General features: G+C 44.5%; 1 protein-coding gene across 7 annotated transcripts in view; it reads right to left on the bottom strand.

Moving 5' to 3' along the window:
• roq (RING finger and CCCH-type zinc finger domain-containing protein roquin) overlaps window positions 1-25,163 on the bottom strand; it is a 150,859-nt gene that overhangs the window by 38,227 nt on the left and 87,469 nt on the right. For 5 of the 7 annotated variants that reach the window (XM_055063858.2, XM_055063861.2, XM_055063859.2 and 2 more), the window contains 5 exons: window positions 22,586-22,621; window positions 18,232-18,305; window positions 16,796-16,907; window positions 13,895-13,991; window positions 6,338-6,492 (listed from right to left, as the gene is read on the bottom strand). In XM_055063858.2, the coding sequence (XP_054919833.1) occupies window positions 6,338-6,492; window positions 13,895-13,991; window positions 16,796-16,907; window positions 18,232-18,305; window positions 22,586-22,621 (474 nt within the window). The remainder of the gene's footprint in view (window positions 1-6,337; window positions 6,493-13,894; window positions 13,992-16,795; window positions 16,908-18,231; window positions 18,306-22,585; window positions 22,622-25,163) is intronic. The other 2 variants (XM_055063860.2, XM_055063862.2) reach the window with 2 other exon arrangements.

The raw sequence follows: 25,163 nt of genomic DNA, 5'->3' as shown, positions 1-25,163 counted from the left end.
ATTGGCACAAATGTTTAGAATGTCTCCCTGATGCTTGCATAAAAGTTTCAGAGCGATATCTTGAGAACATATTATTCAATGTTATTGAGCAGGTTTTTTTCCCCAATTACTTTCTGGAGAGCCTGGAGAACTTAAAAAACGTGATAGAAGGCTTGTTAAGTATTGACTGCATAGCTAAATGCGTGCTGAAGGTCGTGACATCCTTGCATATTTTCTTTTTTTTTTTCACAACACATATTTTGGAGTGTCATATTTTATGTTACCTTCACATCAAGCACACTTTCAGGGTAGACGAATAGCCATATCGTAAACTTACAAAGGGTCAAGATAAGAAAGTGAGAATGTCACGACCTGCACTGCAGCCCAAGGAAGGTGACAAAAAAAAAAACGGAGTCAAAATATGTTAAACGGTAACAAAGAAATCAGCTCCAGAAACTGAGCAGAAAGGCACAAAAACAGTCTTGAGAAAACAGCTCTCAAAGCTTCACCTTCTCTTCAGTTCTCTAAAAGGCACCAAATTTGTAGTCTTTGGGGCGTTTTGTGATGTGGGGCTTCTTGTACATGTGGCCTCTGGTCTGGTATGCTTCCCCCCTCCCCTTTTTCTTTTTATAGGGCATTCCTTGCTGCTGCTGCTCTACAAAGAGCATGGTGCCTAGGTTTCAAACCAAGTGACATGCAGAACTCTGTGTGGGCATGAATATAGTTCCAGTGTACATTCAGGCAGCCTGTACCCACAGGCTGCCCGATTGATAGCAATCTCCAGTACAATCAGTGAGGATTTTTTTTTTTTTTTTGTAGAATTGACCATGTTACTGAATGAAGGCTCCGAGTGTTAGCAGCCTCCCAAGTCATCTTTACTTGACAATGGCTATAGAACTTAGGATCAGAGAGCCAGTGATAGATATGCAGCTGCTAGGTGTGCTTTCCAGAATTTTACTTTTGTATGATGCCTGTTCACGAGCCCAAGGGGCCTAGTGAACAGAGCTCATGATGAGGTTCTCTTCATGAAGGGGTGGTATGATAGATATTGTTACGAGCTATCGTGACAATGTCATAATAGAGTGAACCACCACGTGACAATATGCTTGGTTGCGGGTCCGAAGTGCAGGTGTGCGAAATGTCTAGCCGCAGATACAAGGAGCCGACGCGCGATGTGCCGACGCGCGAAGTACCTAGCTGCGCAGTCCAAGCTGCCGATGCGCAAAATGCCTAGTCGCAGGCTCGAGGAGTCGATCCTCGATGTGCTTATTCGCGCAGTCCGAGGTGCCGACATGCGAAATGCCCAGTCGTGGGCTCGAGGAGTCGACACTCGATGCACTTATACACGCAGTCCGACGTGCCGACACGCGAAATTCCTAGCAGCGGGCTCAAAGAGTCGATACTCGATGCGCTTATTCATGCAGTTGGAGGCGCCGATGCACAAAATGCTTCGGTGAGGGTCCGAGAAGTCCACGTGCGATGTGCATGATCGCCGAGTCGGAGACTCCCTATGCACGAAATGCTTAGCCACTTGTCCGAATATTGCGTGCGCGATGTGCTTCGTCACGAATTCCGAAACACCGAGCGCTGAAAGATTTAGCCGCATGTCCGAGGATTCCATGCATGAATCTTGGTCACGAGTCTGAAACATCCACAAGCGTAGGGATCGGCCACGCTACTGTGATGGCCGCGTAGTGCCCGTTTTGACACACTGAGATTACGGCGAGTGGAGGAGTCCAGACTCGCAAGGTGCAAAGAGCCGAGCAGACAACACGAGCGCCGGACCAATGGCGAACCGTGCTGGAGTCACGTGGCGGGCGCAGCCAATCGCAGACTACGGCACGACCTTCAATCATTTGCTTTTTGTGTGCTTGTTTCTGTATGGAGAAGATCGCTGAAGCGGCAAATTTGAAGACGGAGAAATGCGCTTTCCAACGAGACCAAGATGGCAGCGCTCGGTCGCGTCGTTCCGGAGATATTATGGCTTGAAAAATGCTGTTCTTTTCGATTTCCGCCACCTTGGTTGATAAAACGAATTTCTTTAGAGCACTTCTGAGTAGTTTACAGTGATGATATTTGGGTATCAGATAGAAAAATGGTTATAGAAACTGAAAATGTGGTTTTCAATAAATTAATTTTTTGGCAATTTTTCGCAATGCGAAAGACGCGTCCCCCCTTAACGCTCGCTGTCGTATTGCTGGTGATGTCAAAACTATATGGGAGTTTGGTCAGTATTGCCGATCTGGCTGAGCAAATACCGTCAGGAGTTGCGGAGTTTCAGAAAGTGCCTAGGGAAGGCGAGGACCTTCTCCTCGTATGTGGTCGGCAACTTTTGGCACACGCTAGTGCGTCTACGTAGGGAGAAGCCAGCCCTCTTCATAAATTTAGATGTCCAGGCCCTGCTAGCTCTGAAGTGAGTCCTTGGTATCCTTGCTTTCGAAGCGAAGACATGGGTTTGTTGCATGATCATTTCACATGTGACCAACAGTGATCGATTGCGTAGATCAGCCACGTATGCCGCAAGCTTCGTCTCCAGCTCCGGAAAGCATACCGACTTAGGCCCGTGAAAACCACGGTGCTTGGAGTTGCATGAGAAAATTTCCTCTCGCTGAACCCGCCACTGCCGCACCACACGTTCACCGAAAGTTCTTTGGACCTAGGGCGCTCATGGCAGGCGTGATGATTTAGCACAACCAGCACAACAGAAGTGACAGAAGCATGCGGCCATCGAAAAAATCGATCTCAAAACTCGAAAGAGAATCTCTTTCGTCAACTACCAAAATCCCCCAAACGGCGACTCTCCCATCAATGATCAATGTTCCCACAAGAGCCTTGCGCTCGTGTTGCGTGCAGTAACTGTTTCATTTTTTAAAAAAAAAGCTTCTGTACAAGCTCGTGGAATAACCATAAGCTGTGGGTTGAGCGTAAGACTTTATTGAGCGCGAAACACATTCGCTGCTAGGTGACGACGATCCAAGCAACCAGAAGCGGCCACTGCCGCACTGCGGGATAGCAAACCAAATGACATGCGGCTGACGGAAGCGGCTGCAAGCGATTTCCTGTACCTCATGAGTACAGTCACCGACTGATTTTCCGGACTCCAAAAATTCGGACGTGCTCGATTATTCGGTCTGCTTCGCGGCACCGCCATTCTCCCCATAGACCATAATGTATAACAACTGCCGAAAGTTCGGACACCTTGAAACCCCTCGTCGGATTTTTCTGACACTCCTTGAGCCAACTCGATCGAGAGCACCAGTCGACTCTGCCCGGTGCATGGTTCGACTTGCTGAACGCCATTTTTGTTTTGAACGGAGCCTCCTTGCTGCCCCATGAAGTGGTGCTACTGCAAATCCCCTCTCATCATCGTTTTTGCCTGGTTCAATAGAGTGTTTCTACAGCAGTTCCGGCCTCGGCTTAGTAAGCCATGTCAAGACAATCCAGCAGCTGATTTGTTCCTTCACGCACGACGCTGCGAGTAGGCCACGTTTTTCGTTTGTGCGACTGGTGTCGGCATCGTGGTGTTTGCTTTATGTGCTGTGTCGAGGTTCCGGTGATCCAACACGGCATACGGAAACATCGCGTCAAGTGTCTAATGGCGTCGACAGTGCCCGTGCAGACTGCACTGGGGAATGCCGGCAAGCGGGTGCCGGGAGGCCTAGGATTTGTCGCCTTCCGATGTGCTCCCTACTGACGCAGAAAATGTTCTGCCGAGACCTGTGCAGTGGTTGCATTGCGACTCCGGACACCGTCTGATTTGACAGTTTGACAGGTGCTGACACTGCTGTACTGACATGCGCAGAACTCGACGACGGCGAGATCATTCGCCAGGTTTCTGCTGCACCGCCGGACGATGACTGAATCGGAAGATGACGCACCATGTGCTACGCTGCGTCGCATGCGGAGCGTGTACAAGCAGTGACTGTGCCGTACGACCCTCTCCGAGATTCAGGCTTATCTGATTGCGCGTAAACGGAACAGCGTGCAATGGCGCATTCATGATTTCTTCAAGCCTACTGCCGAGCCCGAATAAGTGTGTGGAAATAAAGGATTTCATTTTTTTTTTCTTAATCTGCTTTTTCGGACACCTGTTTATTCGGACATTTTCGCAGTCACCGTGAGGTCCGAATAAACAGTCGGCGACTGTATGTTACTCGCATTCAAGGAGTGTTTTGTTGGTCTCTCATAAACAAAATTAGTATTAGCGAATTCCTTGATTCAATTCACGGCACTAACATAGCGACGATCATATCGTATTGTTCAATACATTTCCGAACTCGATGGTGGGAGGTTTGTCGCTCTAGGTACGGTGGCCAATGGGCACAGATTGGGGAGCGCCAACTTTCAAAGCGGTAATCGATTGCATTGACATCAAAATGTACGCAATACGGTAAATTAACGCGCTACGCTTCTACCACAACCATAGAAACAGGTACAAAGTTGTAACCACGCCGTAGCATCCCTGATTTCTCGTTTCTAGATTTTTCGATTTCTCGTTACAAGTGGTTCGGTTTCGATTCGAAGTCGAGAAAAAATGGGTTGACCTACAAACGTGTAAATACGGTAGCTGCATGTAGTGCCCTGCCACATGGACACATCGCCACAGCAAAATGCGTTGCATTTACGCCATCTAGACAAAGTTTGCCCAAGAATTTGTTTGTAGTAGCCAATGGTCCGTTATAACCAGGTCCATTAGAAGCAGAACTTGTCGCATATATAATAAATCCAGGCTAAACTAGGTTGTATCCAAAAGTACTGTATTTACTCGACTGTAACGCGTTTTTTTTTTATTTTCGTTGCTTGAACTCAGCCCTCGTGTTTCATTTCAATAATGACAAAACTTTACGATCTTAAAACAAATATTCCAAATTCTGCGATTTTCAACAATACGTTGCTAACCTGTACCTTTACGTCTTGATTCAATCCATAGACAAGTCGACCGAAGTAAAGATAGTGTACTAGAATGGGGGAGTGGGTCCAGCAGACACCTTGGCAAACACCGAGGGTGATGCAAAATATGCTGAAATTGTGATCGTGCTGCCGTCGCATTATCCTGAAGCTCAGACTGTTTTGGCAGCACCCATTGGCTGAGGCGAGCTCGTGGGCTGAGTAGCTGTTGTCTGGTCGATGCACCATGGTTGCATCCTCTGCATTGTTTCCGTCACTCTTTCTCCATTTTATTTCCTACAGATCGGCGGGGAATAAAATCAGTGTTTCCGCCACCGAGTATCAAAACTAGATGCAACAGAGTGAAACGCCTGTCAAAGCTTCATGCAGCTGCGGTAGGGTCTCCGATGCGACAACCGTCCGGCTGGTGAGTGGGGCCACTCATTCAGGTGAAGATGACAGTAACACCACGAACTTTTCAATAAAGAAAGCTTCAGCGAGAAGCCCGCGCTGGACCCACTCCCCCTATCTAGCACACACTAGCCAAACTTCACTTTTGTTGGAATCTGCACCATTTTCGCAGTGCTTGTAACTGGTGTCACTGTCAATTTTACAGTTATGGTGCTACATTACCCTCTGGCCTTTTGTGCTTCAGCTACGCTCATTCGCAATGTTATGGCAACGCAAAACGTTTGGTACAACGGCCTCTTCAAGAGACAAGTAATTTCGATGGCTAAGGATCTGGGAAACTCCTTGGCGGCTCAACGTCAATAAGTCAACAATTCTTGGGTGGTGGCACCTACGGGAGGCCCTTTGTAGATGTGGGGCCCGTCGGAAGGGCCTCGTAGTGGCCTGGTACTGTCCCCGAATTAATGGTTGCGCGGTCTTTTAAGAAGTAGTTAATTTCAAGCGAACTTGAAGGCACGAATGACTTGATTTTCGGTTGATCACTTTTGGAAATAGTTTTACTTTCGCGAGACTTGGCTCGTTTGGCACCGAAGCCCTCGAAGTATATGGCCGCTGGCGTTCTCGGCACTGATGAGCTAGGCACTCTTCCAGAAACACTTGTTGGGAACGTTTTCGGTGCAGAGTCACGCAAAATCTCGCGAAAGTGAAAGCTATCTCCCAAAGTGATCACCAGAGAGTACAGCCTAAGGAAAGCTCAGTCTTCTTCTCAGACAACGATCATAAGTAAGCTCGTTTCCAAATTGATTCCTTGAATAAAGACACCATTTCTCTTTCTGTTCATCTCACGTTACATTCGCGGTTTTATTTTTATTTATTTTGTGGGCTGAAAGTCTACCCTCACGTTACAATCACGGTCGCATTACATTAGAATAAATATGGTACGTTGTATGCAGATTCATTGCAACGGGTGTGGACCGTATTTCACAAGGAAAGAGGGAAGGCAATGTCTCGGGGATGGGCGATGACTCGAGGCATTATGCCAACGGCTGCCCAATGCGCCTACCTTAGTCGGGGGTGCGACGAGTGGCGGCGGAGCGGCCAGCAGGGCTCCCGTAGAGGGGGTGAAAGGGGGTGCACTCTTGAAAGGGAACAGCAGCGGAGGCGGAGGATCAGCCAGAGCCCCGCATGCCAGGTCACTCGGGAGAAGGGCAAAACCTGCTGTGGAAGAGGAGGCAAAAAGTCACAATGGCACAGAGTCTGGCAGGCCCCTTCCACACATCTGTAATAATGACAATTCACTAAGAACAGGAATCCTAATTACTTACTTGTTTACAATCAATATTTCAATCAGGAGGTCAATTTCAGTGCAGTTCCTCACTGTTGGATTTTCCCGGCTGTCACATTATGTTTTCGCAGTCCCAACCGCCATTTCTTCATGAGCATTTGTTTCATTGTTATTTTCTATTACAGCTTATTACACGCTTCTCATTATCTATTGTACAACTTTATGGTGTTACGTTATGTTCAATTTTAGTGCGCGTGCCTGCATCCGTTCCGTTAGTTGGTTTTCCACTTGCTAACTATTATGTAATGTCACCTTGTTTTATGTATACCCTAACATCCTGCTTATATACACACGGTCTTGTTACTCATAACTCTACAATGCTTCCAATTGTAAATATATATTGCATGCCCCTTCCCATAATACTCCTGCTGGAACCTGTGACGGTTGTCAATAAATAAATAAATAAATAAATAAATAAATAAATAAATAAATAGAACCCTATGTATTATATTCCCATTTGCTATGTTGCAATTCGTTAATGTTCCTGCATCTAACATTGCATTTGAATGCAGCAGTCATGTTAAGTTTAGCGGTGCAGGGGCAAATGCGGAAGTATGAATGGCTGGAAGTATGTGATCGTCAGTCCCAATAAACGTGCCACGGGGCGATTGTAGTTCTTTGCTGCAGTACAACCATGTTATGAGGTGAAGCATAATAAAAGTAGAAAGGGGCCACTGTTGCAGAATATAGTCGTGTTCCTTAATTATACATGCCCGCAGAGCTGTTTATCACATCACTGCTGTGATTTGGGGCCTTCTTCACTGTTACGTTTAACTAGCTGCTTTCTTTTTGGTCCCTTGAAAAACATATAAACGACATTCTATTGTACTTTTATCACGAAATAGAAAAAAAAATTTAATGTTAAGCACTTGTCATTCTCAACTCATGCCTCTCAATTCTTTGGTTACATTTTCAAACTTCGTTGCGCTATTTTACAAGCACCAGTTGCATTATAATACGGTTTGCATCAAAAGCTTATGGCCTGCAGGCTCCAACAAAAAAATTGAATATTTCTGCAGCCTGGTATTTGGATTTCCAGCCTGTGCCACAGTATATGCAAACAACACTGTGTTGAGTGAATTTACTGGCTATCGTCGCCAAATGCTAAGAAATTCAGCATCTCATATCCTGCGGTCTGTGAACATTTACCAATGACCATACATGTACTATGTAGGGTGTTTCATGTAACTTGAACCAACAATGTTCAAGAAGTGGTTAACCGCAGCTGAATGAAACCAATGACACATTGACACGTGGACTTGTTTATCTTTTTCAGGTGATCGCTTTTCACCATCTAACAAATGTTATCGCTCAGTGCGGGACGCGCCTGCATGTATCGGAAGTTTCTGGAATGTTAGTGATGGTTCTATCCGCTGTCTGTTGCCACCGAACCTTGTGTAATCTGACTGCGTGTATACGCAACGCGAATGGTGTAGAACTTTCTGGAAGACACGTGGGCACCAGCGATTATTCAAACATTCGATGGCTCGTGCATAAAAGCAGACGCATTTGAGTGGCCTATAAGATTTTGACGATTGCAGACTTTGTTCGCCACTATCGCTGTGCTTTGAGTGTAACTTGCTTTTGTGGGAACAGATTTGCCACTGTATTATTCATCGTTACTACTACGTGACAATATCGCTTGCCATCATGTGGCGCTCCTTAGAGTTTTTTATATTCTGCTCAATTAGTCAATTAACTAAGATCAATTATGCAAAATTCTTAATATTCACTTTAGGGCCAAGTGTGTTTCACTACGTTGTAGAGGGGATTCAGAAACGACCAATCCAATTTTTTTTGTGGCAACGTACATGCTGCGTAGTGATATTTTTTTTACCTGTTTAAAGAAAGCCTGCAAAATATGAAATAAAACCACTTGATTGAGCTCGTGTGCTATAGTATTGCAGCACTCTCAACTGTGCTTCGCTCAAAGCACGGTTCAGGATCTAGAAGATTTAGTGGCCGGAAAATGTATCATACGATTGCTGTTTGTAGAGATGTACTGAATGTTGGTGCTGAAAAATATTGTTTTTCAGGAACACATCAACCGGTAAAAAAAGAAGCATAACTGTACTGGGTCATTTTTTGTCTTTTTGATCGCGAATGTTGGCGCTGAGAAATCACGCGAAATGGGATCATATCAACAACATTCTACTGTATACGTGCTGTGTTTATTTGAATCCCACCTGCATTATCTTGTATTAAAATGGCAGCATATTTGTAAATAAAAAAAAACAAAAAGCACATCCAGGGCATTCCTACCTCATCAGTCCCCCCACCAACACAACTAAGAACTGCCAGCCAGAAGGTGTGAGGGCTGAAGGGGCCTGTCCTTCATAGAACTGAGGTCAGTAAATTTGGTGACTTTGCATTTCACAAGAACTGTTTATGGCACCTCTGTGACCATACACTACTTCTTAACAAGAAACAAAGCATTTTTCGATGCTTCAAGCTATCTGGGGAAACCAAAACAAAAGCTGCCTACGTAGCTATCGCATCTGAATATAAAATGGCCATCCGCTCAGCCAAGAATTACTTTTTTTTTCTTAAACACTACCTCATCTGCTCACAACTAATCCTAAGAAGTTTTGGAACATTATTAACGTACGCAAACCCAAAGAAATCGTTCTGAAAACTGGTGATGGATTTCCTGTCCCCCATGAGCTTTGCTCAACGGTTTTTAACAACACATTCTCGCTATCTTTTTCTGACACTCTAATAGATACCTCACCGTCCGCACGAGCCTTTACGTTCCCTGAGATGGAGCTGATTTTGATAGACTTAGATGGCATATACAATTTGATTAAGAAAGCTAAACTTTCTTAATCGGCAGGTGTTGATACCATAAATTACAAATTCCTTAAGAGTACTGTAGCGTATTTATCTGCTTTCTTGTCATATATTTTTATGCAGTCTTTGCGAAGTTCAACACTTCCAGACGACTGGAGGACGGCGAAGGTGATTCCATCCACAAATCTAGTGATACACATAATCCCTTAAACTACCGGCCGATCTCCTTAACTTCTATTCCACGCAAATTATTAGAGCACATAATCTACTGCAACCTGATTAGCTTTCTCGGGTCTAATAATTTTTTTGCGTCACAGCAGCATGGTTTTCGCAAAAATTATTCTTGTGAGACTCAATAATTAACCTTTACTAATGATTTGTCTTCCGCTTTAGATCGGGCTTCAGTTATTGACTGCATCTTCCTTGACTTCGCGAAAGCTTTCGATACCGTCTCACATCGACTACTATTACTGAAACTTAGCACACTCCATCTTGATTGTAACTTGCTTAAGTGGATTGAATGTTTCTTGCAGAATAGAACACAGTAAGTTTCTGTTAATGATCATGACTCTAAATCATGCAATGTAACATCTGGTGTTCCTCAGGGGTCAGTCCTAGGGCCTCTTCTTTTTCTAATTTATATTAATGACCTGCCTGATTCTGTTCCTTCTAACATAAGGCTCTTTGCAGACGACTGCATTCTGTACCGCATAATTTCTAATGAGTTTGACTTCTCCGTTCTTCAATCTGACCTAAATAAAATTTCTTCTTGGTGTGATGCATGGCTTATGAAACTAAACATTAACAAATGTAAAGCAATGAGGGTGTTTCGAAAGATTAACCTGTCCATTTCTCAGGGCTATGATCTTAATGGTTGCCCTCTTCAGTTCGTCGACAGCTACAAGTATCTAGGCGTCCATATCACTAATAATCTGTCCAGGCAGAAGCATATCCACCATGTTATTAACAAAGCTAACAGGTCCCTTGGTTTTCTTTGGCGGAATTTCCGCCTCGCTCCCGTTCCGTTGAAACTACTACTATATAAAACACTCGTGCGTTCTAAACTTGAGTACGCTTCATCGATATGGGACCCGTACACTAGCTCGTTAACACAGTCCACAGAATCGGTTCAGAACCGCTCAGTTAGGTTTATCCTCTCTAACTACTATCGCTTAGCCAGCGTTTCTCGCATGAAGCAAAAGCTTGAACTACCTCTCCTTTCTACTAGACGTCGAATTTCCCGCTTATGCTTGTTTCATAAAATATACTACACTAATAATGAGCTAAAAATGACACTTTTTTCGCCACCAAGCCATTTGTCATTCCGTATTGATCATCGAATGAAGGTTGGGGTGCCTCAGTGTAAAAGCAATCTATACCTCAAAGCCTTCATCCCGAAAACAAGTCAAGACTGGAATCGCCTTCCCGCATCCATCGTCACTATCACAGACCATGATGTGTTCAAGTCGGCTATCTGTGACCATGTGCTGCCTCATTAGCCATTTTTTTTCTCTTTTTCTATTGCCACTCCTCTCTGTAATGCCTGTACGGCCTTGAGAGTAAATAAATGAAATGAAATGAAATTTTTTCTATCTATGCACATGTCCCCATATCTGATTTCAATCAGTCTAAGAAGTTTCTTGCACGCAGCTTCTACGAATACAGTAAACTGAACTTCTCCAGCATCAGCCGGCAGCCAGTAAAACAGTTCCATAAAACCTCATTAATTTGACCCTTGCTAACTCGGAAAATTGGATAATTCCGACTAGTGCTCAGGTCTTGGCAGAGACCACGCATTATTCAATGGAATCAAGCTCTCGTTTGGCTGCACACCGGTGAATTTTGACAACTCTCTGAGCTCGGCGAGCGCAGAGTGTCGCAAATGCGCAATGCAAAAGAGTGAAAGATTCTGCATTGCCACAGTCATCAGCAGAAATTGCACGCAACGACAGGAACATTTAGTGCCCATTGTGCTTTTACAGCCTGTATTCTTGCCTTACTGCAGCGCATAACACCGTGTTGGCAGCGTGCCTACAGAACTGCATGGTCATCATCCATGATCACATCAAAGCAAATACGTTTTTGTCTACAGTGGTTGTGGCAAACAGTAGTTTCGTTTTGACTCACTGCAATAACCATGCGCAATGTCACAAACACGGCAAAAGCTGTCATAGATGAAGAGCACCAGCTACATCATGGACGGATGATCTGTTGGCTACCAGGCTGACAGGAGAAAAATGAAATCGGGATGTGCGCACAGTAATGAAAAGCACGTCTCCCATGAAGAGCGTGCTGGAGCCCCGCTGCAAAGAAAGCGACAAGACCTTCACCACTGCGAGCGCTAATCAGTCATGAGATTACGAGAATAGCAGCTTTCGTACTGCTCTTGTGCAAAATAGAAACAGGATTTGCCAATTAATTCAGTAAATAAAAACGGGTCGACATACAGTCAAACCCACTTATAACGATACCGGTTTTAACAATATATCGGTGATAACAATGAAAAGCTGCTGCACCGTCAGCTTTTGTATGTTTTCTATGGGGAAATAATCCACTTACTACAATGTCCCCATGCTGCATTATCGGTTATAACAATGAAAAGCTGCTGCACTGTCAGCTTTTGTATGTTTTCTATGGGGAAATAATCCACTTACTACAATGTCCCCATGCTGCATTATCGGTTATAACGATGAAGCCTGGCTGCTGGGTGCCCGTGCCGAAAGGTAATGGAATGCGAAATCCTTGAAAAGAAAAAGTGAAATGCGAGCCGCTGCATGATCGCTCGCCACCGCAACTGCCGCTGCGCACTTCTCTCCATGATAGATGCACGCCAGCTTCGCGCACATCTCTCCTGTCGACCTTCCAGCCCTCCAAACACAAATGGGCTGTGCCCAGAACTTTGCGCTGCACCACCCTCCGAAACACGAATGGGCCATGCCAATTGTGCTGCCAGCGCTGCTCCCATCTGTATGACTGGGCCCTGACAGTTGGTTCTTTATTCTATGGCCCTCATTCTGCACAATTCTAACGGATTAAGTAACTCGTGCTTGTCTGTTTGTTGCATCGAAGTCGTTCCTGGCCACATTGTTTCCCAGCCTCTTTCAACTTGCCACCGAAATGGAAGATGGCTGATCCACCCGCTGATCATCGGCAATGCACGATGTTGCTGGTGAAAAGAAAGTGTGCTGCTTTAAATTTGGAAACGAAGTGCTTCTAACCGATGAGGCGATAGTCACGAATGTGCTTGCATCGGATAGCGACAGTGACGGCCACAATGGCAGCGCTGACGCTGTAGGGCAGGCTACTGCAACAATGTCCCCGCAGGAAGCCCTGTAGATGATTCAGTCCCTCATGGGCCTGTTTTTGCGAGGGACCTTCCGCTTCACTACATGGAGCACCTGGATTCCTTGGAGAAGGATGTCGGCAAGCTTCGCGTAAAGCAAGCACGGCTTTCTCGTGCAAGCAAGTGGGAAGTATGCGGCGAGATGCTTGTGGCGATCACGTCCCAGCATTTCTTTTGGATTTCTCAAGCCGAGATACTGCCGCGGCAACCTTCCCGTATTTTTTAAAAGGTGCCGGTTGGGGCCACCAAAGTGATGCCTCGGCCGAGCTCGTATGTGACCTGCCGCCCATGACCCCTTTTTGCAGTTATAGCAGTGCCACGCTTGAATGCCGACAGCCATGACTTGTTAACAACACGTGATCGGAGCACGCAGGGAGCAGAGTTAAACAGTTAAACGAGTACACAATTAGAAGGCAGATGGAGGAAGGTGATGGAGGGGAGAACTGGCCTCCCTGCCATTATAGTTTTCTCGGAACAGCTACGCCATCTGCCATATTAATTTTTTTTTTCATGCAACCCTGTTATAACAATTATCGGTTACAAAAATGGAATTTTCGTAGCACTTGAATATTGTTATAAGTGGGTTTGACTGTACAAGCATTTGTTGATTGTTTTCTTGATACTCTCAATAATTATACATTTGGCTTATACGGACATTTCTTTTTGATCCCGTGAGATTTGAATTAACGAGGTGTTAACACACTGTTGGTAGTGTACACTAGTACAGGTAGCACATTTGAAATCCAGGCTGCATGCACCGGGAATACATTCAGCTTTTTAACACATCCCTTGCCCTGTAAATTTCTGATGCCGACTGCTTGCCATTCTTAGCACTCTGCTTCTCTCTTTCTGAACACCACATTTCTGTGTCCTGTTTAAAAACATCAACCTCTCAGTTTTTTTTTTCTTCTTTTTAACTGACTAAATACAGTAAGTTTTTCCACAGGAAACCTTCAGTATCTCAAATCAGAGGGGCTGTATAGTTAAGCAAGGGAGCAATGCAAAAGGGGCAAAGCAGTCCTTCCCTCGCTTTTGCATCTTGAATGTCGAGGCGAACTGCCCATATCATGGCAAAAAAAAAAAAAAAAGAGGCTCCTTTCGACTCAAAGCATAAAAGGCCTAGCCATGTTCAAACCACTGACCCTGTGCGTAGAATGATGGGGCAGCCGCAGCGGATGCCAGGGGCAGCCGCAAGGCAGCTGTGGGACTAGTCAGTTCCTGGGGCTGCCGGGATGTTACCTGGGTGCAGCAAGGGGGGCAAACCCTCAGCAAAGAAGCACACAGCAGTTCTCGGATACCAACTCTGGTTATGAAGCTGCTTTCAAACACAAACGTGATCCAGCCATGTCACATCTGTGGCGAGGCACTAGATTCACAAAGCACACTGGGTAGTTTTACGGGCTATATTTATCCGATTCTAATACTAACCTTTTTTTTCAGACAAAGTAGATAAAAAAAATTGGCTGTGCAAAATTGCCTGTGCATCACAAGTGGGTATGAAACCAAGAAACTGCATTTGCAGTGCTGGCTATAGCCTGCTCTCATAGCCAACGTCATTACTACTGTCATAAGAGCAAAGTTAAACCTCATAACAGTCACATCCGACAAAAAAATATCTTCACCAATATCTAATACTTCACTATAAGTGTACAAGCCGGTAAAGCTAAAGAAAAAAAGAATTTTTGGCGACTGGGTCTATGTGAACAAAACGCAACGGTACGCAATGACTCTGGTGGGCCAGCAAATGGTTCCCTGTTGATATTGATGGCCATCAGCGGCTTGCAATGCCGATATGAGGCATGAGAGCGGCGCTAAATTACACACTCAGCCCTGCTGTTAATGTGTAACCGTGCAACTGGTGTCATCACATGGGATCGGCATGTTGGCTTGCGGGCTGTGGGCCAGCCAAGCCAAGCCGCTAGCCAAAGACACATGCACACCCAGGATGTGCCATTTCAAGTTGCTCTGGCTGAGCATTTGACTTCTTGTCACTCAGCATTAGCAAGTATTTGACATTTCCGCTAGCACAACAACACATATCTTGAGCTGCCAAGCAACCGAAAATGCACTTTGCTATAAGCGATATTGTCTCAGATGTTCCATTTTCGATTTTGTTATAGCAGTGTAGACGAGTCACTAAATAAAGCATGGCCAACCATATTTTAGATTTACTATGTTATGTTATATATATGCTGCTTTCATTATGAAAGCTTGTAGAAAAATTATCTTACATGCTGAAGTTGGCAGCAATACTATACCTGCCAGTCTGTGAACTTTGTAAACCTCCGATAAGCACACCAATGAAGAAGGGGAAGGGAAAGGAGGGGGGGGGGATAGCATACATTTTTATTTAATTCTGCCTTGAATGCACACCTTCTGTGAGCTAAATATTAATGATGATTCACCTTGAGGTGCAGCACACAAGCAGTAGCAAACTTGGAACAGCACAAAGTGACAAGAAACACTCAGCGACTTTGTTGTTGCACATTTAGCCTGATTTGTGAACTTTCTGAATAAACTTGCTCAATGTAGGTGCCCTCTGAATCTCTGATGTCCCTACACAATGAAAAGGCTACCAAGTAGGCTTGCGCAAATATTTGATAGATGCTATTTGATATTTGAATTCCAGTATTCAAAGTTTTCGAAGTATTCAAAACGGAATGAATATACACATTTTTCGCGTATAAGCCGCATCCTGGAAAGAAAAAAATCCATGTGTATAACCAGCAGAACTAACTGCATACGACAACCAAATCTTTGTAAGAACAGTCTCCATTTGCTGATGCACAAATTGCCCCCGTCGTATCTTCAGCTAGCCGCTCCTTCCCACCTCTTCGGCGACAACGATGGCAGAGAGCTTTGTCCTAGAGATGCTTTCACGGGAGGTTTCAAATCCAAATTCGCATATAACCTGCACCCCTATGTTACTGCTAAATTAAAGAAACTTTTGGCCTACGTTATATGCACAAAGTTATGGTAAGCTATAAAAAATAATTGACAGCTTCAGTTTTCGTCAGAAAATTGCACTGCATATTTCATAGCCAAGACAAGCCAAAGATGAATTCATTTAGAGTTGCCTACCAATTTCTGCCCTTGCTCAATTACTCAAGCTTGTTATTCGCAGCAGCCATACGGCTTCCCAAGAGGTGCACGGCCTCGGAGAATAGATTTGCATCGACACAGCACTACGCCATAACTTTGGTGGTTGACACCTGGCAAAACAGCACTAGTTAGGCCTAACAGTCAAGGCAGGCAGGTGGACAGCAAACCGATGCGGGAAGTTTGCCGCTCATCAGTGATTGGGCACCAGATCATGCGCGCGGACTATACTAAGGACCACAAAAACGGGGAGCTCGCCTACCAGGTTCCATCTATATGCTTACAGAAGCTGAATTTGTGGAACAAGGCATAAATTGTCGCTCAGCCAAGGTCACACTTCACAGCATTGTGACAACGAACGATGGGCGAATGCGAAATGCTCCTGCAGCCTCAACTGCAACAAAATTTTCAAATAGACTGAAGCAAAACAGTGAGCAATAGCCCGTAAACAAATGTTCTGTGTTGCTGCAGTTGCAAAAAATGTTGAACTTGCATTTTCACATGAAAATATATCAAAAATAGCATACTGAAATTAAACCAACCCCAGAGATGAACCAATTTCCTTTTTTGCAAGTAAAGGGCCAACTTTTTTACAATTGTCAACATCTGGCACTTGTGTCAAGATTTTATGCAAATTCTACAACTATTCGGGCTATTAATCTCAGAATTATTCGACACTAATTACTATTCACTTCGACTTCGCTTACTACCAAAGAAATTGATATTCATGCAAGCCTACTAGCAAGGTTATAGACCAACGAGCAAAACCATTTTGGGACAACTTATTTTTCATAAAACTTGACTATATTTTTGTAAAATAGTAGAACAAGTCAAATTTCGTAAATTATGACAAATTTGGGAGAGTTTGCAGATATCATATAGACACTACCAAATAAGTGCACCAAAATGGCAGAGAATTCTCACATTAGGCAATGCAGTCTTACCTGGATGGGGGCAGGACCTCTAACAAGGGTTCGCGCACAGCGGGAGATGGGTCCATACTTGGAGACTAAAGGAGGGTCAAAGGGCACCAGGGGATCCTCCTCAGATGGGCAACTGCATCCATGATAAACAGAGGAACGAATGACAGTGCTAGCTTTGAAAACAGTTTTGCTTATGACCTCCTCAAGAGGCCCAACAAAACACCACAAATGCCAGACTTGCACGACATGACATGATGTAAACCAACAAGAGTGCCTCATTTCATGTACACACGCACGCACAGACACACACACACACACACACACACACACACACACACAAAATAAGCATCTCAGCATGGCATGGTCCACATAACTCCACACTGAGGTGCAATTGTGAAAATAAATTTACAAAAATGAAGTTTGGGAATTGAGGATAAATTTTTTTGATGACTTGCTCAGGAACAGCACCTGAAACTGAATTTTCATGCTTGAGAAAGGAGTTTCATGGCACAGTCTGGAAGATCATGTAACATCACTGTCACCTTACATCTTGCGCAATTTCCATTGGCATTTTTAAGACCACTGAGCTTCCTAGAAAAATTACCAGAGGAAACTGGCCTACAGGAGCTAAAAGTATGGTAGGGTTCGGCCAGCATGGCAATGGTGAGCAGCAGAAGCTTGATGTGGGCGAGTTGGTTTTGCATCAAGCTTCTGCTGCTTCAGATTTCTTCTAGATTGGGCTCTTTCCTGTCTTCACAAGTTCAATATAGTGCCTTGTCCGTCGTACATGTTCCTCTTTTAGTCCGCGTCTTCGTAGCGCTCTTTTCTTCAAGTATACAATGGTGAGCAGCACTACATGGACTGGTATAAGTTTCATTCGTTTGGAATGAAACAGTTTTACAAATTGATCATTTTCAACAAAATATTTCTGTATAAATGCAACCATTCGCAATGATTATGCATGTCACAGAGACTTATTGTCTTGCCAGATTTCAAGTGCTTGGAAAGAAAGGCAAAGTGTATAAAATAATACCACAACAACATCTGAAGCCACAAGCATGAACATGTACTACCCATTGTCCCCGCAGTAGCTGAACAATTGCAGCACCAGAGTGGCCTCTAGTAAACTTTTGTAGGATGTTTAATATACCTACAGGGAATGTGCTGTCCACTTTCTGAACCTCTACATGGCTGCACTGTGTTCAGAGCATTTCCATTCTGCACCAGCTGGAAGCATAACATTCGATCCACATAACAGGGGAGATGCCATTCCCATGAGAGAACTACCTTACTTAAATCCACTTAAAATCACTTAAAAAATCATAGCCAGGGTAACTGACTGCACTTAAATTTGCACTGCAGAGAGAGGAGAGCAATGACATAGCCTCAAAAAACAGAGTTGCCAATCTGCTACACCAGTGAGATGCCCCCTGTAGTCAGTGAGACAATGCACTCACGGTCGAGTTGGATGATGACTCGAGGTAGAGCTGTCACAGGACCCATGGCTAGAGCCCCAGTCATCATCATCCTCCTGCAAATCAAGAGAGAAGACCAAGAAAGACAATGACATAATGTACTACGAGCACGAGGATATTTTAGATACAATGTATTAGTCAAACTCAAAACAGTGCTCTGAATTTGCTCTGAATTTGATTCAGCATCAACGGAACAAATTCGTACCCTTACTCTACCTAATTTAGACTGGACATGAATGCATCAATTGAGCCCACCAATGCACAGAATGATCTAAATGTACAGTGTACACAAATCCACATCGATAAAAACACTAGAGTAAACAGCAGGTACAAGCATGCAAGCAGAGTAGCCCATTGCAAGCAGGTTTGCATTCAGATTAATGTTCTCTTTTGTTTGTTTTTTTTTCATTTGGATATGGTCTTCTCGCTTGCACACAAACAAGGAATGCCTACTGGCCCTGAAGTTCTATTGCCCTGTTTAGATATATAGCGGAATGTTAATCATCAGATAGACTCGACCTCATGCCTACATGTTATACTTTGCAAACTCTTAGTCTAAGAATGCTGCTTAATTTGCTACAGTCGAATCTCGTTAATTCAAACATGCTTAATTCGAACTTTCGGCTTATTCAAACTGACGCTGTGGTCCTATCAAATTTACGTGTATCCCAATGGGCAAAAGCGCCCGGTAATTCGAACACGCAAGCACTTGCGACGGTTAATTCGAACATATGACGTTCTCACAATGCTCTCGGCAGCGCGCCAAATCACGCGGCAGCGCCTCCGACTAGCATTTGTCTGACCCTGCCATAGAGGAAGAGCTTAAAAGAGAACCCCTCAACGCCACGCGCGAAGAAAAAAATGTGGTGGAAATTTGTGTGCAGTCGTGTGCAGGCAGGCATCACCGATTACTTCTGTTAGTAAGAGTGTCCTATACAGTCAACGACCGATTTTCCAGATCCCCAATACCGCCATGTACACCATAGAGTTGATTTATAGAAACTTCTAAAATTTCGGACGAAAAAAACCTTCGGCATCCGATTTTCCGGATTTTTGTCATGACCGCAGGAGCGAAACGGCCTTAATTGAAGCCACCACCGACGTCAGTTTGATTATCTCGCCGCTTCGAGTCGGCGCTCTCGCACATAGATCCGCAGGCAGCCGTAGCCACACCGCGGCTACGCTAGGCCTAGCTGTTTTGACATTCGCTACCAAGCGTCTTGCTACTCGATGCCGTGTTTTTCATAGAACACTACGGCGCTGTTAGCAATGGCGCCGACCAGTGGCGTAGCAACGGGGGGGACCGGGGGGCCGTGGGCCCCGGGTGCAAGGGGCTAGAGGGGGGGGGGGGGGGTGTCATATATGTCTGATGTCTGAAGACACCAGGAAATTGTTGATATCCTCGCCTTCCTCGACTACACCCGGGGGGGGGGGGGGGGGGGGGTGACAGAATACCTATGGGCCCCGGGTGCCAGACGACCTAGCTATGCCACTGGCGCCGACTCCGCTTTCGTAATTCTCATCAATGGCTCCGGAGCGCGCAAAGTATGGCGCGTTGCACGATGCCGGTTACCGAAAGTCAGCTTCGCCTCAATACAGCACTGTTACGCGGCGAAGGATACCAAAAGGTGGAAGGGGCAATTGTACGGGACATGGTGTGTACTGGCAGTCCTTTGGAGCTACTTCAGACGTGCCTGTGGCGTTTGAGCCCTTGGGGATGCAGTAAAAGGGATGCATTCATTTTTTTCAGACTGCCTGACTTTTCGGACATTTTCGCAGCCCCTAGGGAGTAAAAAAAATCGGACATTGACTGTAATTTGTAAATACGTGTGAATAAATCTTGTGGAACTTCCCACTCATGTGTTAGCTCAGTGCACATGCGCCACTGCAGGCAATTCCTCCATTCAATTAGCTTCCTTTAATTCGAAGTTTCAACAAATTTTCGGGCCCTTTAGAGTTCGAATTATCGAGATTCGACTGTATTTGGTAACAGCTGCTTTCTATAATTACGTACACAGAAAAACACTCCTTCCCTTAGGACAAAAGTAGTCATTTTAATAAATACAAAACAAACAGACAAATAAATAAAAGAGTGTTCCAAAACCGATATCAATGTAGCTAACAGTACTTCAGACATAATATATCCACAAACTGTCCCTTTGGAGAATAATACTCAACCGATTCTGCAAAAAAGAATTCACAATTACCTTACAGAATTTTACAGCAATGCAAAACATTTCTGAACAGCATGGTGAAACAAGCTTCAGCCACCACCAAGGCTAACTAAAAACTGCCCGAGTACCTTCAGACAAGACAAATGACAAGCACTGAACGAGAAGGGGGAGCAAGGGGCTAGATTTTGTTAGTCGCAACCATATGTAGTCAACAGATAATGAAGCCACTGAATGCATAAGGAACATTATTTGTTGTTTATAATTGAAATGTTGAAATGATTAGCTAAAAGTAAACTGAAGTGGATGGAAAGAATTCACCAATGATTATGATACTCCCTTAATGCAAAATTTGAGCGCAATTGTATACGTGTTTCATTTCGCGATATATTAGTGTAGACAATCTGTCTCGTGCGGCACGTTGCAAATTGAGCAAAGTGTAGCGCGACTGCCTCACTAATCAGGAGATCACGAGAGGCAGCGCATGGGTGATGCGCGGGCGCGATTCACAGAAGCCGCCACAGACAGACCTCACCTCATGCAGCAAAGCTTTGTTTTCATATATGGTATCGGTGGCGTCATTGTTGAACGGAGGACACGCGCTACTCTGGCGCCACCTTGTAGCCATTGTCGCCGCAAAGCCTGTCTTGCGGGCACTATGCTTTTCTTTTCATGCTTTCACCGTACCCTCCTCCTCTGTTTTCTGCCTCATGGTTCCGCTGCACCCTCCTCCTTTGCTTTCCTCTCCGCGCTCTCTTTGCTATCGCCGTCTGCATTCACTCTTTCGTCCTTCGCTGTGCTCGTTCGCATGGTTATGAGGACGCTGAGGGACGACAACGCTCGCCGCAGGAATGGACGCCTACGAGCTGCGCTTTAAAGCAACTTGCCACTGGTTGGAGCAAAACCCACAACTTCCGCATTACAACGTGTTGCACTACCAACTGTGCTACGGTGGTGGCTGTTCCCTCATCCACATTATTGGGTATTCATGTATGGGTGCAAGATATAACCCGGGCAGTGTTAGCCAGCGCCACTCATGACCATGGTGGCAGATGTGGAACATCCCTTCGACTGACGGCATTCCATACTACTTGACGTATTGCTTAAACATACCACGTATCATTACTGCACTTAAAACTACAAATAACTCCCCCTATGCTTTTCTTGGCTTCATTATCTGTTGGCTTCATATGGAAATGACAAGCACATATTTCTTCACGCTCAAAAGCATGCACAAGTGATGTTTCACTTATGCACCTCAGAGAAATCGTTACACTGACGATAGTGAATGTATTTTGGAAGTGCAAGTTCCCATAAATACAATACAGATGAAACTAAGTTTGTCAGACAACTAAGAAATTAACAAACTGCAGAACAAAAAACTTAAGGCCTCAAAAAATATATATAAATAAATAAATGCCACCTGCACCCACTTATAAAGCAATCTAATATGTATACATTTTGTACATGTGGGCAACCCACCCCTCAACACACATTATGAGAAATTAAAAATGAATTTATATTTTTTCATATATGAACCAACCCAGAAACTTTACAAAAATTTTTATTTACAGGTAAAGCAGCTTCCCTTACTTAAATTCCTACAAGCAGTCATTCATTTAGAGAATGATATAAGTGACACGTCACAACGCAACACGGGTTCTATGAGAGATGGTGTGTAATAAGAGGCCTCTGGACTAATTTTGACCACCTGGTGTACCCAAAGCTTAGAACATCAATTTTTACATTCCACCCTCACCAGAATGCAGCTGCCTAGGCCGGAAACAAAACGCACAATGTGTTGAACAGCAGAATTTAATACATACTCACAGAGCAACCACAGCATGTCAAGCAAGCGTTTCAGGCTCTCACAAATGAACTTTTATGTGCAACAAAAGGTAAGTATACAAGCTTACAGCTTTTACTTCTTCGTTGAATATTTTGAGAAGGCAACCACACAGGCTAGGTTAAATAATTAAAACCAAGAACTCTACATAATTTCACCAGAAAACCTTAAGCAGAGATACATAGGAAATTTTTGGACAATTAATTTTAAATTCTAGCTTAGGTTGGCTTTGCTTTGGTGGAATGAGTTGTTCGCACTGCAACAAAACCAAATTACGAGATCCAACGCTGCATTGAGTGCAGGTGAGAATTGTACTTACTAATTGTGAAAGTGCCAAGCTGTGATGTAACACCATCTACGGGTGGAAGCAAACACCAGAGTCCCGATCACATGTGGACCCAGCCAACACAGATAATAATGCAAGTTCTTTTTGTCCAAGTAGGCCAGAGGATGAAGGGGGACTAGAATTTATCAAGGGTGGGTGAACGAGCAAACACTCAGCGTGGAGTCAACGTTTCAGCACAGTTGCTGCAACAAGTGCCCTTGTTTAAAACCGCTTTGAGGCTGGTACTTCCCTCGATCAATCACTGTTGATCAAGTTCGTTTCCATATGTGCATTACCAACTTCCCATAGCACATTGGGTTATATTCAGAACCACGCTTATGATACAATGTTAGATTTTTTCTCATGACCGGGGTCCCCCCTGCAACTTCCTGTCCTAGATTAACAATGAAAGGTAGAGACCTGGGCATGTTGGTAGTTTATGTTTAAAATAAGAACAGTGTGAGAGAGAAGGACAAACGAAGAAAGACACATACAGCACAGTGTGTCCCTGTCCCTTGCACTGTTCTTATATTAAACGAGACAAACATGCATCCTTCACTGCACTTCAAGCGACTGACCGCCAATCACAGACTGCTTTGCATGCCAGACTATTAAACTTAATTTTTTGTATCCTAATGCTGAACGATGAACTTAGATACTGCCAGGTTCAGGTCCTCAATCATTTGTTGTGAGTAATCTCCAGTGTTGATGAGCAGGATAACGTCCCCTGCAAAAATGCAGGTCACAGAGATATTCCCTTTCAATGCTTAAATCTGATCCTTCCAAGTCTAGCATGTACCACACTTGTGACAAGCATACGGTAAATAATAACGGAGTATGAGAAGTGGAACAAAATGCAGCATTACACGCATCACAAAGAGTACAAATGCAAAGATGCGTGAAGGGTTTGAGCACCAGCCTTCTGTGCTTTGGAGGTGGTGTGCTGGGTGGCAGCCAGACCAGTGCATTGCAGATCGTCTTATGCTCATGCACGGCACACACAATCTAGCAGATGCCATTTCTGCTTTAGTAAAAAAGTTGTGCCGATCAATAAGCGCTTACATGATCAAACTGTCACAATAAACGTACAATAAAACTTGATTATAACGAAGTTGAAGGGTGGAGGCAAAATTACTTTGTTATATCTATTATTTCATGCACTGCAATATCAATCTCTATGGGGATTTCAAGGGGAATTTCATTCCTTCGTTACATCCATGCTTTCTAGGGTGCGCGCAATCACCGATATTATCACCAATATCCCTAACTCGATTTTTCGAAAATTCAACGTATTCGGTGCCATGTCACGTGCACTGCAGAGCCCCTTGTGCTCGATGCCATGCAAGCGCAAGTGAACTGGGTGATTAGTGGAAACGCAAACATGAACTTCCTGCATGGTGCAGCCATCTGGAGGCACAAAGCTCAACCAAACAGAGCTGATATAGCAGTAGCCAAGTGTATTCTACTTTGCTGCTAGTGTAAATTTTTGGCAGGAGCGTAATCTTAAACATGTTATCTTTTTAAGTGTTTCAAATGTTTTACACTTGGTTACAGCAATATTAGCTCTGTATTTGGCTGGTTAAGCTCTGCGCCACCAGGTGGCTGGACCATACATACCGATCAAGCTACTCATGTACGTCTATGCTAAAGCTCCATCACAGCAATGGAGGAGCTTTAGTTTATGCCTCCAGCCATCCGTCAAAACACCCAGCTCAACTGTGCTTATACCAGAATACTGGACACGCCTGACGCTACGACAGAACGCTCACAATGCACACTGCTTGGACAGCTCTCGCTGGGAATCGATGGCCAGGCAGCTAGCGGAGAGGTTGGAGAGGCTTTGCAGGCTGGCTCCAAGACAAACGGAAGTAGACGACATGACGTGACATCATGACGTAGAGCCAGTGAAGGCAGAGCTTAGTCCTGATCCCTCAGCAAATGCGTTGAGGAGAAAGAAAAAGCATGGCTAGGGAGGAGGGTAATTTGTAATAGTCTGGAGCTATTTTAATATGAGATGCTTTACTTAAATTGTGATGCAAATGTTTTACTGTAGCTGTACCCTACAGGTCTTCAAAATTTGTCCGAACCGTTTCAGGGACCCTTTAATTAAAGAAAACACACGCATGCTCCACAGCCACTTGGCTATGATGATGATGATGAAACACCTTTTTAAAAGAGGGATGGTGCATCGGCCTATTTGGGGTAATGGAGTTTGGGAATTTGGAGATTAGGACAGGGTCAGCCACCGAGGAATGCCTCCCCACACAGTTACCCATGAATACCTGATTCCGCAGCAAAGGCGAACAACACTCACGGGATACTGCTGGCCTCCACTGAATAAAGCAGTGCTAAGTGGAACTGGCCACACAAGCAAGTATTCAGTTCCCCCATCCCACTTATACTGCTGCAACTGGAGCTATGGCATTTTACTGCGAACAGCTGTTGTGAGCTAGGAAACAAGCAGATTGTTACATTCTGCTTCATTTCTGGCATGGCACGAAAAAGATATTCAAGCAGGTAGGATCAAACTAACAATGTTGCAGTTTCGAGCCAGGGATTCTAACAACAATGC

The sequence above is a fragment of the Dermacentor andersoni genome, chromosome 1, assembly GCF_023375885.2.
Source record: "Dermacentor andersoni chromosome 1, qqDerAnde1_hic_scaffold, whole genome shotgun sequence".
In the NCBI taxonomy this organism is placed as follows: domain Eukaryota; kingdom Metazoa; phylum Arthropoda; class Arachnida; order Ixodida; family Ixodidae; genus Dermacentor; species Dermacentor andersoni.
Note: the sequence above shows the minus strand (reverse complement) of the source record. Positions and strands in the feature narration are given on the sequence as shown.